This window comes from Cupressus sempervirens, chromosome 3, assembly GCF_028749045.1.
Source record: "Cupressus sempervirens isolate cs-2001-9-10 chromosome 3, ASM2874904v1, whole genome shotgun sequence".
Classification (NCBI taxonomy): Eukaryota; Viridiplantae; Streptophyta; class Pinopsida; order Cupressales; family Cupressaceae; genus Cupressus; species Cupressus sempervirens.
In genome coordinates, this window is record NC_143120.1 from 545,049,725 (window position 1) to 545,071,775 (window position 22,051).

Consider the following 22,051-nt stretch of genomic DNA (forward strand, 5'->3'; position numbering starts at 1 on the left):
AGAAATATTTTATACAGTATTAAGACTTGTTGCTTACCTTTACTGACTACTCAAGAACGCCTTAGAATTTGTATGCACGATAGCTTATGAAGTAGTTTACTATTTAAAAATGAAAGCCAACTGTGGAAGTATTAGTGCTTATATAATCTTGTTTTCCTTTGTCCAATAATACCGAAAACCATCACTTGAGATTCTTTTGAATATAGATTATTTCAATATCAAACCATACATGCCATAAATCTGTAGATTTTATCTTGAAATGTTTTTGTTTCAAATAATATACAGAAAAAGTAATCGATTCTGAATACCAAAGAATTTCATAGGATGTAGAGTCTTAATAAATGGGTATATGATGTAATGGTTCAGGCACCGAGAATACACCGGTCTGATGACCTGTTCATGGTGAGAGGTGTAGATGAACCTGATAAAAAAAAATTAAGAATGATATCGGTAAATTGAAAATTCACAAACTAATCTAATGTGTTTAACTCATGCAATTCCACTTTGATAATTATTAAACATGCACCTGGAAATCATGAGCTTGGAGGCCTGATGAGGTTGAGGGGGCGTGAGGAAAGATTCATCAACAATAAGAATCAATAATATCAGTTATGACATTTTAATACATATCATTAATAATAGCTCATGCATATTCCTGATATGATGATCTCATGTTGCCAAGTCGTATGGCGTGTTATATATCATGATGCCCAGTGAATGGTAAGATGTTCCCTGTCAATTCCAGGTAGGGAGGGCCTTTCTCGTTAAGAGATCGTGTGGGGATATATATTGTGGTCCGAGGTTGGGTGGTAAAGCCCCTGACAATGTTTCACCTCTCTCAAGATATCAGATATGCGTCAAACAGAGATAACCCAGGAAATCAATTGTCTATCGGAAACAAGTATTATCATTTTTGTTTATGAGAAGGTAAGATTAAATTGAGGTATTTCATTGTTATCATCATTTTACTTCATATAAATGAATATTGAATATAAGTAATTATCTAATTTTGAGAAATTGTCACAGATAAGCAATCGGAAGGAAAAGAAATTTGAAGCCCTAATTAATTGTGCGACAGCTAGAACCTTAATTGATATGGTGGTATTGGAAGCCCTAACTGAATCCGTGGTATCGGAAACCCTAGTTGAATCCGTGGTTGCGGAAGCCCTAAATTGAATCCGTCGTCACGGAAACCCTAGATAAATCCGTTATCACGGAAGCCCTAAATTGAATCTGTGGTCGCGGAAGCCCTAAGTGGTAAAGCAATACCAAAAGCCCTAAATTAACCAATGGTAATTGATGCCCTAATTGGTAAGATGATATGTGATGCCCTAATTTAAGTTATAATGGTATTTAGTGATATTCATCAAATGATTTTTGAGATAGCAGTCGATTTGAGAAATTGTTATAGTATATTTGTGGACTAACCCGGGTGGTTGCAGAAGGATATTTAGATGAATTTCAGTCTCAGTTTTTCCGAGGTATGTGATTTCAATTTCTGAAGTAATTTCATTAAAAAGTATTTTAAGTATTTAATTAAGCAATTTTGTTTAACTGACTTTAACGGTAATCTTCCTCACATGAACATGAATGATGTAACTGCCTTCTTATGAAGTCGAAGTTAAAATTGTATTCTATGCTTATAATAAATGTTAAAATTAGACCCAGGAAAAACGGTTGTTACACAGGTAGTTGAAACAGCTCTTGGAACTATGCAATCCAATTATTTGTGTTTGCTTTCTGATAGGGATTAAATTCTTAAGGTTGCTGGAATATATGTCAACCAGTTGAATAAAGAAAGGAATGAGATTAAGGAGCTCAACAGGGAGCTTAAGTATGCTCATGAGACATTGGATGATACTCAATTTTCTCTTCAGGAAACACAAAATCAGATTAGGATCACGAATCATTATCGAAAACACGAGGGTAAACAGAAATTTTTCCAAGAAGTAATTGATGAACTTGATAGCATTCAGCAAACGTATGACTTGGATAGTTGCCCCAAACGACCAAGTACCAAAATTTCAAATCACATTCAGCTTGTAGACAACCCTTTGTTTGAAGTAGATGCTGATTGGACTTCCGATAATCCCCTTTTTGAGATAAACGAGGGAACTCTTTTCGATTGTCATAAAAAGGATGATCTTGACTTAAGAATATTGGTTCCAGAAACAATTCCTAGCGGTGAATCTTGGTCACGAGATTGGTGTGGTGAATTGACTACGTTCACTCGCCCTTTTATCAGTCCAAATATGGTTCCCGATTTCAACCCATACAAAAGTTGGATGGATTTCATACATCTACCATTGAATAGATCTTGGTGGAGAGTTAGTGAGAGTTATGTTTCAATCACAAGGAATGGTTTTTCAGCTTCATTCTTATTCATAGCACCTACATACTCGGGGGTTCTCCAGATTGACGACAATAGTATGATATTTGATGTGCCCTTGGTGCTATTTTCAGCTTTTGAGCAGCTCATTTCTTACATCATCTATTTAGGTCAGTTTGTCACCATCTACTGGGTTATACATAGCTCCTGGATACATTTCTACCTCATCATATCAGCGCGTCATGACAAAAAGGTTTGGAATCCAAGTGTTGACCGTATTTCTCTATGGCTTGTTGAGGATTTTGTTGTAGTTCTACTCAGTTTGAGACTAGACGTGATGATAATCAGAGTTGTACAGTCTACCGATGCAGTGATATTTCATAGATTAATATGGGATCCAAGGATCCAGTTGATAGATGGGTTGCAGTTTGACACCTTGCTTCAAAGTGTGGCAGGATTTTTTCTCAGATTGGGCTACAAAGCTACTTGCAGATTCATATGGGATCCTGGTACTGACTGATTGCTTGAGGACAAGCAATCTCGAGGAGGTGAGATTTGTAATGTCCCCTTTTGGCACATTAGAAGATTTTAAGACATATTCTTATAATATTAAAATTGTCTATGAAAGCGTGAATAAAAGGGGTAATTTAATATTATAAGATGGGCTAAAGGTGACAAGGAGGGATAAGACGAAAAGACAAGAAAGAAGCCAAAGAGTCACAACTGTGAGGATTAAAAGGAGAAGAGATTCTTTTATGGGGATACTTGATTTATGATTCAGATTTCAATTTCTCTCTTGCGAGAGTTGTTCAGAAAGCTTCAACTTTCAGCGAGTGTGAGGGCGCCCCTCGTGCTGGCAGACAATGGACGCAAACCCATTGTCCGTGGAGACATCACGTCAAGTGTTTGCATGTGCTTACAAGTTCTTTTCTTAGTGTTCCAATCTGACTGTAAAATTGGGTTTAAGATTGGACTTTGAATACTGGTTATTATATTGTTGTTGTATAATGCAATAACATGCTTTAAGGACTTTTATGAGAATTTAATAGTTTTATATTGTTGGTTTGTAATGCATTTTCATATACTTGAGTTTTGAATATTATTTTTGGAGAAAGAAATTGGGTAATGTCTATTGGGGATATTTTAGTGAGCCTCGCATGTTCTACGATATTGGCCTGTGGCTAAGACCCTCCCTGCTTCCCTTGGTCAAAAGCAATCGAGTCCTGCATTCTTGGATCACACGACCAAAATTGTGGTAATAGTCGCACCAAATTTGTTTCTTCTTGGAGCTATTATGAGACTTAGCAGATGACTAAGATGGGCCTTGATCCTTGTTAAAGGATTGGGTTGAAAATGCTTGTTTAAAGGAGGACGAAGGAGCACTACTGCCAACTATTGTTTCCAACGGTCCTACTGCAAAAGCTTGGTGCACAAATTTGGAAATTTCAGGTCAACATTAGTTACAGTAATGTTGAGTGTCCCAATAAAGTGCTCACAGGATGATGGTAGACTTTTCAGAGTAGTGACCACCATATCCTCTTCCTCCATTGTACAACCAATGGCCTCAACCTGATCTCTGATGTCCTTATCATTAGAAGATGTTCTTGTAAGGACATGTGCTGATCCATAATAATAGAGAATAGTTGATTCATCAAAAAGAAGGCTCTACTTTTATCTAATGTCTCGTGGAGATCCTTCAGCGTTTTCCAGATCTTTGCAGTTGTCTTGCCAAACAGCACTTGAGGCAACTAATCATCAATAATTGAAAGCTTAATAAGCATGAACACTTCACAATTTCACTCATCAAACTTCTCTAGAGTAGCATTGATTGTGGTAGGGTGAATCCCGGACCCAGAACAAGTGCCTCAAGGCAACAGTACTTGAAGATCTTCATCATTCTCTGCTTCTAGGTGTTGTAGTTCTTTCTATTGAATTGTTGACTAGCTTTAAAGAGCAAGTTGGTGAGAGATGCCATGACACATTTTTTGCAAAAAAAATGTGAATATCATAAATGGCTCAAACTTCGAGGCAGATTGATGGAAGACCACCAAAAATTGAAAGGACACCCTGAAGAGATCTTGGAAAACCTAGAAAGAACCTAAAATTAGATTTTGATTCCACTGGCTCGAAAACTGGCGCACAGAAAACAATGCACCCAAAAAAAATAGACCAACCCAACTGAGTCTTGCAAAAATCCACCAAGATTCTACAAAAAGATTTTGAATCTGGCACGAAAACCAAGAGTTTTGAAAAAAACCTAGTTGTCTATAAAAAAACTTCAAAAGTGGCAGATTGCTATGAAAAAAAAGGATGAAATAGGTATATACCAGAAATAGAGGGTTATTAAAAACCCTCAAAGGAGTAGAAATGGATCATTACTTGGGTTGAAAAACTCAGAAAATGTGGGAGGAATGCCAAAATGTTTGCAAGAAAAAAAAAAGGAATTGAGATCACAAAAAATGAAGGTTGTTTTTGACACATTTGCAAGTTGTTTGTGCTAGGATGCAGGACTATGGCCACAATTTTGCAGAAATCGTGCATGGCAACCATCATTTTGCAGAAAAAAGGGCTCAAATCAATATGACGCCCAGAAGAAAAAAGCATGCATGAAAACGATGCCCAAAAAAACCATACACAAAATGATGCCCAGAAGCCCTAATCGAGTTTTACGAAAAAAATGAATTCCTGCAAAAACAAAAAAATGAACACACCCAGGCAAAGATTTCAAAAATCTACAAGTCTAAAAATTTGATGAAGAAATTACAGATATTCAAAACCTATTTCGAGAAATAAATTAGAAAATTTCAATAATGAGATTATTTTGCGTAAAACAATGGTTCTAATACCATATTATGGTAAAATAATGAATGTGTTATTAAGCAAATATCATAAATGATCTATATATACAAATATACACAAGAATGTTTCCATAGCAAACAACGAGAGAGAAACAAAAACATTCTGAAGAGAGAAAGAGAAACCTTTCATATTGAACAAAGAGTGGATATGGAAACATAGAAGACGAGTGACCATAAGAAATAGAAGTAAATCTACAGAAGAGAGAGAAACAAAATTAGAGAGATTTTACTCTAATAGAAATTATTCTGGATTTTGTTTTGTTTTACCAACAACACGAGTAGGGTTTTTGTATCTTTTTTTTAGTATTTTTCTCAACTGCCACGACCATTTTCGTGATTTATTTGCAACCGATGGCCCGTGTATGAGAAAAAATGGCAGGTGTTCTTAATTTTTTGCTGATGTTTGTATTTCTCAAAATAAAACGACCATTTTGAGGTTGTTTTTTTTTCCATTTTGCTCGTTGGCTCTAGTTACAAATGTGACAATATTTCACATCACCTATGAATCCATCCTCCTACTTTCTACCGACCTATGCCCTCATTTTCTCAGCCCGCACGACCTAAACAAGTCATTTTTTCTTCAGAATAGCTTTTTCATTTCCGACGAGCACATTTTCTTTTTCTCACAACCCTAGACACGATTTTCTAACACTTTCCTATCACATTTCGTTCACACAAATGCATGGTTTCTTTCTGTAATAGGCTTTGTTTCTACGCACAAGACGCTCTTCGTAAATCTGCCAGCCATTTTATCATGATATTTGGCTTGCACAGCTTGATTGTTTGGTTGTTTTTCTTTTTTGTATTTTCAAGATATAAGTAAAACAATAATTAACAGCAACAAATAATATAATATTCAGTCAACCAGAATAGCTACAAATTGTACTAGGCAAGATATGTAATCAGTATGCCAGCAAAAGTGTTTACAAACAAAGAATGAAGACACTAGTTGCAAGAATGGACCAGCCACGCACCAAAAGGGTAGAGATGGCTGACGTAAGCCAACCCAGAAATCATGTGCCAACTGAAAGACAGTCATACGGCTGCTATAATCATGCCAAGGCAGCAAGAAGATCCCAACGTGCCAAGCAAGACCCTCAATGTGCCATGCACAAGCACCCCCAAACACTGAGCTTAACAATCTTTGTCAACTGCTGAAACAATACAGTAGAATGCTGCTGAAACCATCTATTGGGGTTTGCGTCCCATTAGCCAAGCTCTAGGGTTTGTGTCCCAATCCTCTAGAATCACTCCTTAGAGAAAAATCGCAAATACCAAAAACGAAGATGTAAAAGATAATGAAAGAATCAGCCAACATCTCCTTTTATCTCCCTCTCAAAGCCAATTGAACCCTAAAGAGAGAATATGCCTTTCACTTTATTATAAAATGGCATCTTCTCAATTAAAAGGCCTTTATGTATAGGTAAAACACCCCTTTCCTCAAATAACATAATTCTAGGTACCCAAAGGTCTCCAGATGATGAAAATAAGTTATAATAATTCAAGACCTTTCCAACGAGCTATAACACATAGACCTGTCTGAACAAATGAAGCCAAAATCCCCTTATTACTCCAATTAGCTATATAAATAGCTTAATTTTAATTTATTTAAAAGCAAGCTTAGGAAATATTAAAAATATTGTTTTTTATTCAATTGGGAAGCCAAACCAACCAAATAATCAATGAACGGGTCCTATCACCTACCTGTGACTGATGTCGGGCAATGTGGACCACTTGGTAGTCCCATCCCTAAAAACTAGGGATGCTCCTAGAAACTAGGGAATATACTTTGTCACCATGAAACTAAAACCATATACTAGTACCGAGGAGCCTCAAATCTGATCATTGCCAAAACCTCCTAAATTTTAGGAAAATCCCTAAAATTAAGGAACTGCCCCAACTGGCTCTCAAACTAACTGTAGAACCAACTTTTGTCACTAAGTATCTAGTATGAGTCTCTATCCACCACTGCTAACCTACGAGACATTCTCAAACTAAGTTCTTTTTGGAGGAGAGGAAGAGTGCACTATTGTTGGAAAAGGCAATACAGATATTTGGTCTAGAGAGAGGAAACTCAAGAAATTGAGTTTCCTCGATGTGCACCATGTTCCAATATTGAAACTCAACCTTCTCTTGGTCAGTGAAATCCTGAGACATTCCCTTTGCTAGACGTGACCTTTTGAATACATAAGTGTGGTATCATTGATTGGGACTCTCAACCGACTACTAGCATGGGTCTTGAGGATCATGGTCTTTTCAGGCTTATCGACTCTGGTGACTCTCAAAGGCTTTCTATGACAGCCAAGCACTCCTCTATTAGTACACTTTGGCATCAGCAATATAGGCACTTAAATGTGCACCATCTTTCTCAACTTGTTCGGAAAAATCTTCTCATTGGACTGTTGGAGATTCAGACCGAGAACCTTGGAGTTTGCAAAGCATGTCAGGCTAGGAAGTAGCATTGCACTCCATTTTCAGACGGCAACCCCTGGGGAGCCTCTAAGGCATTACAACTAGTCCATGTTGATATTTGTTACTGAGCAGGAATCCAAGTATTTTTTATTTTTGTTCACAATTTCAGTCATAAAATGTGGGTGAATTTCCTTCATCAAAAATCAGACATGTTTGTTTATTGTGATGTGAATATCAGGATTTAACTGTGTGATTTTTGAGTCAAACTCGATGACCCATGTTTCATGAGTAGTGTTCCATTTATTCTCATGAGAGATGGATTCATGTTGAATCACTACTCATGAAACATGGGTCATCGAGTTTGACTCAAAAATCACACAGTTAAATCCTGATATTCACATCACAATTTGACTAGCTGTGGAAATCATGTCCTACTTATCAATGTTTGTTTATGTTTCAAAATGTCAAAGCATTTGTAGACAAAGAGTTTCATCAACATATAGTTATTCTTCGAGCTGGGGGAGAACTGGGTTCCTTTGCCTTCTCCCATTTCTATGAACAATATGGCATAAAGCACCAACTAACAACACCCTCTACCCCAAAACGGTGACATTAAACATAGAAACCGCACAAATACTAAAATGGTCTGCTCTATGCTTGAACACTAGAGTGTTCCAAAGAAATTTTGGGCTGAAGCAGTCAACATTGTTGTCTATCTTCTCAACAACCCTCCTACAGTGGCTGTCAAGAAACAATCATGAACTAAAGACGAAAATAGAAACTACCTAATAAACTAAAGATTGACTAAGATGATCTTTAAAGAAACATTACAATATTCTAATACCCTCCCTTAATGGTCATCTTGTAACTACTGTGCAGAAGATTGTACACATGATGTGGTTATAAATTCTTCCAAACATTCTGTTACTGTTGAGAGTATCCAGACAGGGGAGAGAGTATTCGGCAACACTGCCACAAGCCTAGTAAAAGTGAGGGCAAAAAAAAAAATTGAGGTCATATTTAAAGGGTACAATGTGAGAAAAATACAAACAAAAAAGAATATAGTATAATATTAATATGTTCACAGCCGCAGTTAGAATGCAGAGCAAAAGGAAAGGATAATTCCTGTTAAATATACAAGAATGTAGTTATAAGCAAATTGAAAATATTCAGGTTTATCAATGAGATGTATTAGTCACTAAAATCACACAGCAGCTTTGAAATCTGAGAATACTTTTCCATTAATCTTGGAAAATGTGAGAAAGCAGTATGCTTCATTGAACAAATTTTGATGTTGAAACAATATATGAAAACCAACCTGATGATTTTGGTTGTATTAGGCTCATTATACTAATCAAGAAAGCTAAAAAGCATTCAATGCAGTGTATGCTTAATTAAGTCACTGGATGTTTTTGGATTTGAAAACATATATAATAAAAAAATGCATCTTGTATTGATCTTTAACATTTCTTCCAATATTCCAAGGGAATCCTCTTCTTTTGCAGCAATGATCTTCTCAACAAGCCCCATACCTTTGGGTAAAATAATTAGCAACTTCAAAATTGCCAAATTAAATAACCTGTACTGGAAAATTAATTTAAGAAAAGAGCATCAAAAATAACAAGCCGCTATAAAAAAACGTTACCTGTTCAAGAACCTTCCATGGATCAGCCCCCATACGATCCAACTTATTAATAAAAATTAGCCTAGGAACCTCGTACCTCCGCATCTGACGATCAACAGTAATAGACTGGCTTTGCACCCCGCCAACACTGCAAAGAACTAGAATAGCACCATCCAAAACACGCAATGCCCGCTCCACTTCAATAGTGAAATCAACATGACCAGGTGTATCAATAATATTAACCTGAAAAAAATAATCCAAGTCAGATATAGAAGTGCAGCTTTAAATCATTAAAAAAGAAAACAGAGATAAACAATCATATGTATGCCTCTTTCTAAAAGGTTCGCATTTGAACTCCATAAGTGAAAGCAAATTTTCATCAAATGTCCCATACTTCTTGTGACAGTTCCTCAAACAGATACTAGAATTTTGAGAATCTTGATCAGGAACCAACCATGTGTAACCTCCCCAAAGTTTTCCAAGTTGTACAGAGTCTACTACAGACATCTTAAATTTTATACAAATGTTCTTCTGTCTATTCTTTTATTGTTGTCCTCCATTTTTCTATCTATTTATCCAAAATATACTCACCCAAAACTGTCTTGAGCGTCGTTCTCCAGAATTTCATCTGCCACATTGGATTCTATGTAGTGTGTCCCTTTTACTTGCTCCTTGTCAGGGTTAAGGACTGCATATTTCTCTACTGTCTTAGATTTGAAGCAACGTTTGAAGCATGCTCACAGAAAAACTATAGAATGATAAATATAAATGATTTGTATATCCTTGCATTTTGTATTATCACATGGTAATAAATATTTCAGCCTTTAAAAGGCTGTAATATCCCTAATGGATATTTTTCCAATTTATCTCAAAATTATTTTCAGAACATAAACAGATGAATGATGCAATGTAAACCAACAATATAAACCAGTAGATTCTCTTAAAATGCCTCGGAATATGTTATTGGGTTATACATCAGCAATACAATAACCAACCAGATATCCAAATCCAATCTTAAAAACAGTTATACAGTCATATCGGAAAGCTCAAAAAGAACCTGTAAGCACAATGGTGAATTCCGTCTCGAATCCACTCCAAGCTGAATCGGGTTGGCATCAGATCAACTAAGAAGAGCCTAAAGGTCCGTCCTTAGGTTTTGGAAACTAAAAGCTAAAGCTTCTCGTTCTCCAAGAGAAAATCTGCAAACAACTCCAAGTCTAAGCATGCTGAAAATGAATGAGACTCCCTCTTTTAATGCTCAACAATGACTTTTCAATTGCCTTCTGTCTTTTCATCTTATACTTCTTTGTAACCTTTAACCCCCTTTATAATATTAATTTGACCGTTTTATAAGTTTGCATTAAGCTCCCTAAGCCAAAAAATTATTTTTGAATTGGACTTTAGGATTTCTAAAGTCCCAAAAAGGGCACATTACAAGTCCTCCCTCCTTGAGATTGCTTGCCCTCAAGCAATCATGAGTCCATAATCCAATACCACGGTCCCATGTCCACTGCAAGTCACTCCATAGCTCATACTAGTAACTATATAATCAAGATATGCCAAACTCTGGAACCAAAAATAAGGATGCAACCAGTCTGCCTTTATGATCCCTGGATCCCAAATAAAAACATGTGTGATGTCCCTAATATCACCCACTAACCCATGTACTATATGTGCCCATGAAGAGGATAATATCTGCCAAATTACCCCATAAACCATAGCACCTTGCTGGAAATCATGGAGTAATCTAATAGTAGGTGTTGCAAGAGTAAACATCTCAAAAAAGAGTGACTCTAAAAGCCATCGCGTCTTGCCTCCCTCAACAGTGTAAGGACATACATCATGCCAACTATCCAAACTCTACACACAAGAGGAATCCATGAAATCAAAACACATCCAAGAAGATCATCAGCCTCTTGCCACACAACTCTGTCCTCATCTTCACCATGCCAGGATTGGTGAAGCCCATTAGTGAAACCCAACCAAGCTAAACTGCTAAATCTGTCAATACTTGGGTTCGAAAGAAAACAACTCTCACATCCATTGTCCATAAGGAGATACAAACCATTGAAGGAATCAGCAACCTCATAACTACAACCAACCTCTGTAAGACCCCTATGGATGTGTTGACTCTGCAAGTAATCCAATTGGTGGCAACTGACACCATAATCACCCTATGAACCTGCATCCGCATGACACCCCTATGATATAGAAGTAAGCAACCCACTCGGATACATATCACTATAGTGAAAAAAATGGCTGGTGCCCCTATAAGTTATCTCCCATCAACACCTGATTTAAATACTTGCAACCTCTAATACCATCTTCTGAAGATGGAAGACCTTCATCCCCACAATGGATGATACCCTCTTTGAGTCAACCCACACCTGTGACTCATCAAATCCTGCACATGTGGATGAAACAAAAATTGATGAGCACTCATCATTGTATAGTCACAATGCATAACCTCAACATTCGTCAATGGCTCATCATATGGTACTATGTGCCCCCTGAATGTGGATGAAACATGTCCATACTAACCGATCCTCACTATCATCATTGTCAACCTCCTCAACCCCTACATCTAAATGTTGAGCCATGGTAGAGCATGCCAAATTCAGTTCCTGATTAAGCTCAACAATCTGATTTTCTGCCTCATGAAATGACGCCAAGGAAGCCTCTAGGATGTCCTTAGTATCCGTGAGCTCACAAGAAAGGGTGTCCACTTCTTCTTCCTTCTTTCTTAGTACCTTGGAATAGATCTCTGTGAGATTAAGAAGATAATCACGATCTGAAAGAAGATGTAGATAGTTTGATTTCATTGTTTCATCCCTTCTTTAATCACATGCAAATGTGAGAACTCCGCTTTGAGTCCCTTTTGTCTTCTCGCTAATTGTTCCTTCCAAAAATATTTTTCAACCATCTCATATAGGTTACCAAAATGTGATACGGCTGCAACAATTTTATTTTCAATCACTTTCATTTGACTCTCCAAATAAGGTGAGCTAGCAAGTGCATGAGATAAGCCAAATGCATATGAGGTGGAAGCAAGTGTTTCATCATACATATCTGCATCATAAATGTCATCTTTCATACCTAGAAAAGATGTTGAGTCCTCGTCATCGGCTGATTAAGGAGTCTTCTCCAATGCATTATCATCATGTTCATCAAGAATACTAGTGCAAGCAGCCCTGCAAGAAACCTCGACCTCCATACTACCAATAAATAGATTGGTACCATGTTTAGCATCTTCAACATGATCATGAGAAGGTTGCGAATTAATAGTAGTTGGTTGCTCTTCTTTTTCAAGACCACCGGTAAGCTGATTATTGTCTTCCTCCAACCAATTTCTGCACCCATCTTTTGCAAGGAGTTCCTGGGCCAATTCATAATATTTCTTTTTTGCCATATCAGTCTTGATTTGCAGCTTGGCATGAAAGTCCACATAATCCATGAAGGGTAATTCTTTCTGAACTTGGGGAGGGAATTTGTTGTACTCATCATTTATGTTCATTATTTCAGTCCTCATATCAAGTTGGAAATTCCAGGTTAACTGTTGTTGTATCTTAAGAAGATCCTTTCTAACTTTTTCCAAGCCGTGCACTTTTCCCATGACAATTTAATGTGATTCTCACACCCTCGCACAATTCTTCAAACAGTTTGCAGAGCTATCTGATCATATTGCATGTGATTTCAGGTGCGCAATATGACTGTAGCAGCAAGGAACTCAAGAACTATACCTCCTCCAAATAGAATGATGCAGAGATAAGATACTCCAATTCTAAGAATTAATATTTGTATTTGATCTCAATGAAATAGGAAATACCTTGGCAACACTGATAATATGCTCTCTTAGTTAAGTTGCACTGTATCGAGGAGATTGACCATGCTGACCTTATTACAGTCACAATCCTAATTATAGTTTCTGGTTTCCCTCAACGATACTACTATATTTTCTCCACTAATATATTTCCTGATATCAAAACTGTGTAGCCCTGTTGTAATGGAGCGTTGTAACTCCCCTTGTCTCCTCTTCCCATGAAAAGTCTGCACTCAAGCTATCAACAAGCAATCCTGTGTACAGTATAAGCCACAAAAATACTGCATTTAGCAACGTAAGCACATTATCACCAACACACGAAAGTTATGTGACGTAGTAGGTTCAGTCATTCCTATAGCTATGGATTGTCATTCAGCCAAACCCGATGCAGTCAATCTACTGTATACAACAGCACAAAAGATCACCTCCAGTTCAGAAAGACTTGTTCTAGTCATCATAAAATAGAGTGAGTAATGTATAGATTCTTCAAGCCAAGGACATCTCTGTGATGACAGACCTGATCTCCTTAGCAAGTATAAGCAGAGGTATGAATCCTCAGCTACAATATCCAATGGTGTCCTGAGAAGTCACCATGTATTCAAATAATCGAGCCCAAGCCAACTCCCAATGTCGAGGCCAACTCCTTATGCTGGAAATACCATCCTGGCAGTGTGACGTTGTTAATCACACCGTCCCCTATACAGTTAATTGCCAGTCCACCTAGAATAACTATGCTAGCTTGAAGTTCCACTGAGATGATAATGTTGACTCCAGGTTCTTGATGTAGAAGCATCCTAGGTGTAAGAGCAATCCAGTTTTCTTATTTTTGTGTTTAAATAAGGGTTATTCCTGTATAGAGTTGCTATTTGTGGGAGCTTGCTAATTTTAATAAGTTGGTATTACGTGCTCAGATTGTTCTAATCTCATATATTGAGGTTCATCTTTAACATACCAGCTTGTTGGATGAGTTTTATTGTCGCATCATATGTATTGGTGCAGTTTACTGCAGATTTTCGGTATGAATTTCGCCTATCCAAACTTCAAGCCCAGATATGAAGACCTAAATGGCTCCAAAAATAAGTGAAACGTCACCTAATGGATGCTTGCACAAGTAGTCATTGTCGATCGTCTATTGAGAATTCCGGAATGGGGTTATAATAGCCCATCCAGTCAATGGTTTGCTAGTTATGGTCTTCAAAAGTGGACCCATCAAAAAATGTAATTTGTAAATTGTCTTGAGTCGATCATATGTAATAAAGTGTAATGAAATGATATAATATGAGGTCGGTCAGCCTCAAGGGTTAGAGCTTATTGTCTAGAACCTTCTTGGGCAGTAAAAAGTGCATATATAAGGAAGGCCATAGGTTGTCTAGGACACTTATGGGTGTTAGTCATAGCTCTGTCTTGCAAACTGTTGTAAGGAAGGTGCCCATGTGGTTTTGTATATTGCAATTCTGTAATTCCACATTTGCAGCGATAATAAGAAGCCCATATTTTGTTCTCTCAATTTGTGTTGTTCTCTGTTTCTGTTGTTTGTTGTGGTATTAAGGGGATCACCCTTCATCGACTGGTATCAAGGCAATAATTTTTTAGCATGTAGATAGAGAGTCGATTAAGAGGCAGATTGCACCAGGACCATGGTTTGGGCCGAGTGTGTGGACAGATTGCCGATTGTGAAGCAATTTGCACTACTGTTTTAGCAGAAGTGCGAAAATGCCTCCCCGAAGAGAGTGTGGTGGAAGAGTCGTAGGTGTTAAGCCTGAGGGTTTTAGAGCCTTCTAGAGACATATGCAAGCATTGGAAGAGCAAATATGCAGAGGAATAAATCTTGTCGTAAGAGATGAAAGTGAGGATGAAGGAGAAGAAGCAGATGTTGAAGAAGAGATAGTTTTGAACCCAGAAGAAGAGACTTTTTAGGGCCATTTCCAAGATTGAAAAAAGACCTAAGTTTGAGGTTCCCACATTTTCGAGAAATCTTAACCCAGGAGAATTGATCGATTGGATCAAAGAATTAGAGGAATACATTGAGTATGAAGATATTTAAGATACGAATAGAGTCAAATTTGCAAAGGTCAAACTGAAGGGTCATACAAAGATCTGGTGACAGGAGATCCAACTAGAGCGAAATAGAAGAGGGAAGGACAAAATCACAAGGTGGGACAGGATGATAGCTAAATTGAAGCGACAACTCATTCCCATGGATTATAAGTTTGATCTACTGAAGAAAATGCAAAGGTTGAAGCAAGTGGGAAGATCTGTTCAAGACTATACTGAAGAGTTCTACTGAAGAAAATGCAAGGGTTGAAGCAAGTGGAAAGATCTGTTCAAGACTATACTGAAGAGTTCTACCGAATTCTCATTAGAAATGGCCATGCGAAAGGTTATAAGGAGAAAGTTGTTTGTTATCTTAACGGGTTGAGGCCAAGCATTAAGGAGGACATGAGTCTGGTTCGAATGAACAATATTGAGAAGGCATACCAATTTGCCCTAAGAGTTGAGGAAAAGCTGAACAAAAAGTTTGGTAACAAAAATAGTGGTAGAGGTCGCGGCGGAAGATCTAGCAGACGGTCTTACAGAGGCCGAAATGATGATCAGAAGAACAAGGATGAGGCCAACAATAGCAAACAAAACCAGAGAGGAAACAACTCTAATCATTTCCATGATCAGAACAATAGAAATCAAAAAGGGAGAGAAAGAGGGCAAGGGTCTGGAAGAGGAGGTTTCCGTGGAAAATGTTTTCACTGCGGAGAAGAAGGGTATAGAGCATTTGAGTGTTCCCAGTGCCAAGGAAGGATTAATAAAAGAATTGAAGATCAGGCCAAAGTAGGGCATGTTGATGAAGATGTCAAATCATCACATTCTGAAGATGTTGAAAGAGGAGAAGTCCTAATTAACAAAAGAGTCTTGCTGAGTGGTGAGAATGAACCTGATCAAAGGAGGAGTTTGTTTCGCACAAGGTGCAAATGTGAAGATAAGTGCTAAGATGTGATCATTGATGATGGAAGTATTGACAATCTGGTGTTAGAAAAGATGGTCACAAAGTTAAAGCTAAAGAGGCAGAAACACCCGCGTCTACAACGTATCGCCTAGATGCAAGATGACCACAAGATCATGGTTAATGAGCAGTGCCTAGTGAAGTTCAAGATTGGAAGCTACCAAGATGAGGTGCTTTGTGATATCATACCTATGGACATATGTCATATGTTGTCGAGTAGGCTGTGGTAGTTTGACAGGCATGTTGTACATGATGGACGTGCAAATACCTACACTCTGACAAAGGATGAAGTGAAACATAAGCTGAAGTCATTGAAGGAGAAAGAATAAAAGACATGTAGTGCTACTAGAATATGTTTTGTTGATGGAAAGCAGTTTCTCAAGGATATGAGGTGTGAGCATATGTGTTTTGTTGTAATTCCAAAAGATGGTAAAGAAGAAAAAGAGGAGGCAACTACAAAAGTTGCAGATTTGTTGGAAGAGTTTCCAAATATTGTGTCAGATAATGTACTTGGTGGATTACCCCTAGTGAGGAAGATCAGTCACCGGATGGACTTGATTCCAAGAGCCAATTTGTCAAACAAGGCAGCGCACAGAATGACACTAGCAAAAAGTGAAGAGTTGAATAGACAAATTCATGAAAGGGGTTGATTCAAGAGTATGAGTCCATGTGTTATACCAGTAGTATTGGCATCTAAGAAGAATGGAGAATGGAGGATGTGTACAAATTCACAAGCTATCAACAAGATCACAATCAAGTACAAATTTCCATTCTCACGGATGGATGATATTATGGACTATTTGAGTGGAGTTGTGTATTTCACAAAAATAAATCTAAAGAGTGGTTACCATCTGATTCACATCAGTAAAGGAGATGAGTAGAAGACTACCTTCAAGACAAGGGAAGGATTGTACAAGTGGTTAGTCATTCCTTTTGAGCTAACCAATGCACTGAGCACTTTCATGAGGCTCATGAATTAGGTACTGAAGGAGTTTCTGGGTAAGTTTGTCATTGTTTACCTAGATGATATTTTGATCTTTTGTAAGACATTGAAGGAACATTTGATGCACATTCATAAGATGCTTGATAGGATGAGGGAGGAAAAGTTGCTGATAAATTTGAAGTGTAGTTTTGTGAAGGAGTTGTTGTACTTGGGATTTGTAGTATAGGCAGAAGGTCTAAAAAATGGACCCTAAGAAAGTGAAGGCTATCCTTGAATGGCCTACTCCAAAGAGTGTATCAAAGGTAAGATCTTTTCATGGATTGGCTAGTTTTTATAGAAAGTTTATCAAAAGTTTTAGTAGAATTTGTGGACCTTTGACTGAAACAACGAAAGGAAATAGAAAAGAATTTAAATGGGTTGTAGGAGCAGATAGGAGTTTTAATCTGTTGAAACAGAAAGTTCCAGAGCAACATGTTTTAGCACATCCAGATTTCAATAAGGTGTTTCAAGTAGATTGCGATGTTAGTGGTACTGTAATAGGAGTTGTTTTGAACCAAGAATCTACAAGACCTGTTGCAAATTTCAATGAGAAATTAAATGATGCCAAAAGAAAATATTGTGTTTCTGATCAGGAATTTTATACTATAGTTTAGGCATTAAAGAAGTGGAGACACTATTTTCTTCTTAAGAAGTTTGCTTTGTATACTGATCATCAAGCTTTGCAATATTTGAATAGTCAAGGAAAATTCATTTCAAAGGCATTTGAAGTGAGTTGAGTTTTTGCAAAGTTATACATTTGTTTTGAAACACAAGAGTGGGAAGTCTAACAAAGTTGCAAACACTCATTTAGAAGACAAGTTTTGCTAACAGAAATATAGATTAAGGTGGTTGGGTTCAAGGAACTCAAGAATTTGTATCCAAAGGATCCTGATTTTGGTGAAGCTTGGAAAGCTTGTATAGAACCTATTACACTTGACAAGTTAAAATGGTAGGTGTTGTTCAGTTGTGCATTCCCAAAAGTTTTATAAGAGAGAATCTCATCAAGGAGAAGCATTGCGGAGGATTGGTTGGACATTTGGTAGAGACAAAACTATTGCTTTGGTTGCTGAGAATTTCTATTGGCCACAGTTCCAACAAGATGTCAAGAAGTTTATGCAGAGTTGCAAAGTATGTTAGATGGTGAAAGGAGTGAAGCAAAATATGGGGTTGTATCAACCATTACCTATAACTGAGAAATGGATTCCGCTCTTGGTTTACCAAAGACACGGCAAAGGCATGATTCGATATTTGTGGTGGTCAACACATTTTCAAAGATGGCACATTTCATTCCCTACAAAAAGATTGGTGATGTTGTTCATGTGGTGGAGTTATTTTTCAGAGAAGTGGTGAGACTACATGGTCTGCCAAAGAGTACAGTAGTTTATGATCAAGATACCAAGTTTGTTGGGTATTTCTGGCATACATTGTGGGAGAAATTGAAAATAGATTTGAAGTCCAGTTCATCTCATCATCCACAGACTGATGGACAAACAAAAGTTGTGAACCGAAATTTAAGAAATTTGCTGAAATGCTCAATTCGAGATAAACCAAAAGGTTGGGATCTAATTTTACCACAGGCAGAATTTGCATACAATAATTTTGTCGACTGGATTATTGGTAAATCACCATTCCAGATTGTATATGGGAGCAGTCCCAGAAATGCTTCTAAATTGAGGCAGTTAAATAAAGGGGAAATAAGTAGTGTTGAAGTAGAAGATTTTGCTGAATATTTGAAGAATATCCATTAGGACGTGAGAAAGCCATTACGAAGATGAATACACAATACAAGGCTAAGGCAAATGTGAAAATAAGGTATAAGGAATTTCATATTGGAGATGAAGTCATAGTTCATATAAGGAAGGAGAGATTTCTAGTGGGGACCATGCAAGATAGTGAAAAGGCATGATTCTGGAAATGCCTATGAAGTAGAGTTGTCAGTTGAACTAAATATTTCACTAGCATCTAACATTTCAAATTTGACAGAATATTATGAGGGAGGAGATAGAGATGAAGTTGCAGAAGCTCAGTGGAGTATGCCAGCATCTACTTCAGCTACACAGAAGATTGAGGAGATATTGGACAGTTGTGTGGAAAAAAGCACAAAGAACAATGAAGAAGATTGGACCATGCAAGATGGTGAAAAGACATGATTCTGGAAATGCCTATGAAGTAGAGTTGCCAGCTAAACTAAATATTTCACTAGTATTTAACATTTCAGATTTGACAGAATATTATGAGGGAGGAGATGGAGATGAAGTTGCAAAAGCCTAGTGGACTATGCCAGCAGCTACACAGAAGATTGAGGAGATATTGGACAATCGTGTGGGAAGAAGCACCAGGAACAAAACAGATAAAGGGTGTCTGGCCAAATGGAAAGGGAGGTCAGTGAAGGATTCATCATGGCTAGCACAGAAGGACGTGGGCAGTCTTGGTTTTTCTCTAACTACCTGAGACATGATAGGGTCACTCCTCAAATTACCTCAAATGTTTGATGCAGGAGCATCCTGGGCGTAAGGGCAATCTTGCATCACCCAAAAATATTTCTATTTGCAATTTTTCGGTTTTATTGTTTTAATAAGGGTTATTCCTGTACAAAGTTGTTATTTATGGGAGCTTGCTAATTTTAGTAAGTTGATATTATGTGCTCAAATTGTTCTAATCTCATATATGGAGGTTCATCTTTCACATATCAGCTTGTTGGATGAGTTTTATTGTCATATCATATGTATTGGTGCAGTTATTGCAGATTTTCAGTATGAATTTTGGCTATCCAAACTTCAGGTCCAGCAAATGCCGCTGTAGATCGCTAGCCGAGGATTTTGGGATGGGGTTATAGTAGCCCGTCGGGTCAACAGTTCGCTAGTTATGGTCTCCAGAAGTGGACCCATCCAATAATGTAATTTGTAAATTGTCTTGAGTCGATCATATGTAATAAAGTGTAATGAAATAATGTAATATGGGTTTGGTCGGCCTCAAGGGTTAGGGCTTATTGTCTAGAACCTTCTTGGGGGTAAAATGTGCCTATTTAAGGAAGGCTCGTAGGTTGTCTACAGCAATTTTAGGTGATAGTCATAGCTCTATCTTGCAGACTATTGTAAGGAAGGTGCCCATGTAGGTTTGCTTATTGTAATTTTGTAATTCCACATTTGCGGCAATAATAAGAAGCTCATATTTTGTTCTCTCAATTTGTGTTGTTCTTTGAATCTGTTGTTCATTGTGGTATTAAGGGGATCACCCTTCATCAGTTTTAAATGTTGTCGTCTTGCCTCCGTAATTATTCCACAAAACATAAATGACTATCAAATTATCATTGCCATTACAATTTTTTGATTCTGCGTTTTGCTACTGTAACGACCCTTACCAGTACTATACTAAATCCAACCAGCACTGTACTGTCCTGAACCTGACTTTTCCGTTCCTTTTTAAATGTAACACTTAGAATACGAATTCACTTAACAAATAACCAGCAATATGAATAACAGGTGATATTCCAAACAGGTATTTGCTCAAATTCATTCTCAAATAACATGTTCGGATATACAACACTATGAAGATGAAAATATGAACAGCAAGTAAAATCCGAACTTTCCAATAAATCTGTCTTTTCAAAATGTCATTAAAGACTCAAGCATATGAACAGAGTAGTACAAATCAAAACACTAAAACCACCATCCTTTCAACAATCCAAAAGCATGTTGTTATTGTATACATCAGCAAATATGATAACCAACAACTTCCGAATAACTTTTAAATGTTATTGTATCGTACAACAGCAATACAATAACCAGATTGGAGAGCAATATAAGAACCTGTAAGCTCAATGAGACACCTACGATGATATCTCCACGGGCAATGGGTTTTCGTCCACTGCTTGCCTGCACGAGGGGCTACGTCCTCACACGGGCTAAAAGCTGAAGCTTTCTGAAACTCTCCAAGAGAGAAAACTGAACTGAATAGTAAATCAAGCATGTCCAACAATGAGCCAATTTCTCCTTTTAAAACACAAACCAAGACTCTTCGGCTCCTCTCTGGTTTTGTCTTATTCCCTTGTGGCTCTTCACTTCCCTAAAGCAATTCGTCTTGTTCCTCCTTGCCCCCTTTGTCCTTAATATAACATTAAATCGACCCTTTTAATATTTTGAGCCTAAGACTCCAAGTCAATTTAATATTGCATGAAATAAGACTTCAATATTTTCTAATGTTCCAAAAGGGAACATTACAAATCTCCCCTCCTTAAAATTGCTTGCCCTCAAGCAATTCGTACCAGGATCCCATACGAGTCTGCAGGCAGGCCTGTAATTTAAACTGAAAACAATGTTGGCCAAACTGTGAAGCCAGATGTCCCTCCGCAATCTATCTCTCAACTGAATCCTTGGATCCCATATAACTCTCTGGAAAAACTCAGCACTTGCACCTGGATCCCCGATCAACCAATACATCGTGTCAAACCTATCGCCACCTGGATCCCAAAACAATCGAACCCCACATCCATTCGCCATATAGAGGTAAAAATACCTGGTAGCATCTATAACACAACATCTGTCTACAGCTCCCGCTAAACTCCCATGGATGTGATAACTAACCAACACATCATGCCAATTGACACCATAGTCGTCCTGTAACCATGTATCCACAAGAGAACTTTGTGACATAGAAGTAGCAAACCATGTTGGATACATATCAGCATGATGTATAATCGACAGCTTTCCCTGCAAGTAATCCTCCACAAACAGCAGAGTTGGATGCTTGCTTATGATAATCCCACCTTCCAAAGATGGTGAATACTCATCCCACAAAGGATGATATAATTTTGGAACCAACCCACACCGATGCATCATCAAGTCCTCTGTGCGTAGGTCAAAAGAAAAATGATGAGCACTCCTCATTGTGTATTCGCAGTAAAATGCTCCAACCTCTGTCAATGGCTCATCACTAAAAACACTTGAATCAAGCAGCTGATCCCTCTGACTCTGAAAATCAACAAGCCCGTATCCAAAATCAGCTGCATGCAATGAAGTGATAAATTTGCTT

The 22,051-nt window shown here is 37.6% G+C and overlaps 1 protein-coding gene across 2 annotated transcripts in view; it reads right to left on the reverse strand.

Annotated features, from left to right (window-relative positions):
- The window catches only part of LOC149567576 (elongation factor G, mitochondrial-like), a 186,537-nt gene that overhangs the window by 145,407 nt on the left and 19,079 nt on the right, over positions 1-22,051 (reverse strand). For both annotated transcript variants that reach the window (XM_089820814.1, XM_089820815.1), the window contains exon 2: positions 9,245-9,466. In XM_089820814.1, coding sequence (XP_089676940.1) covers positions 9,245-9,466 — 222 coding nt within the window. The remainder of the gene's footprint in view (positions 1-9,244; positions 9,467-22,051) is intronic.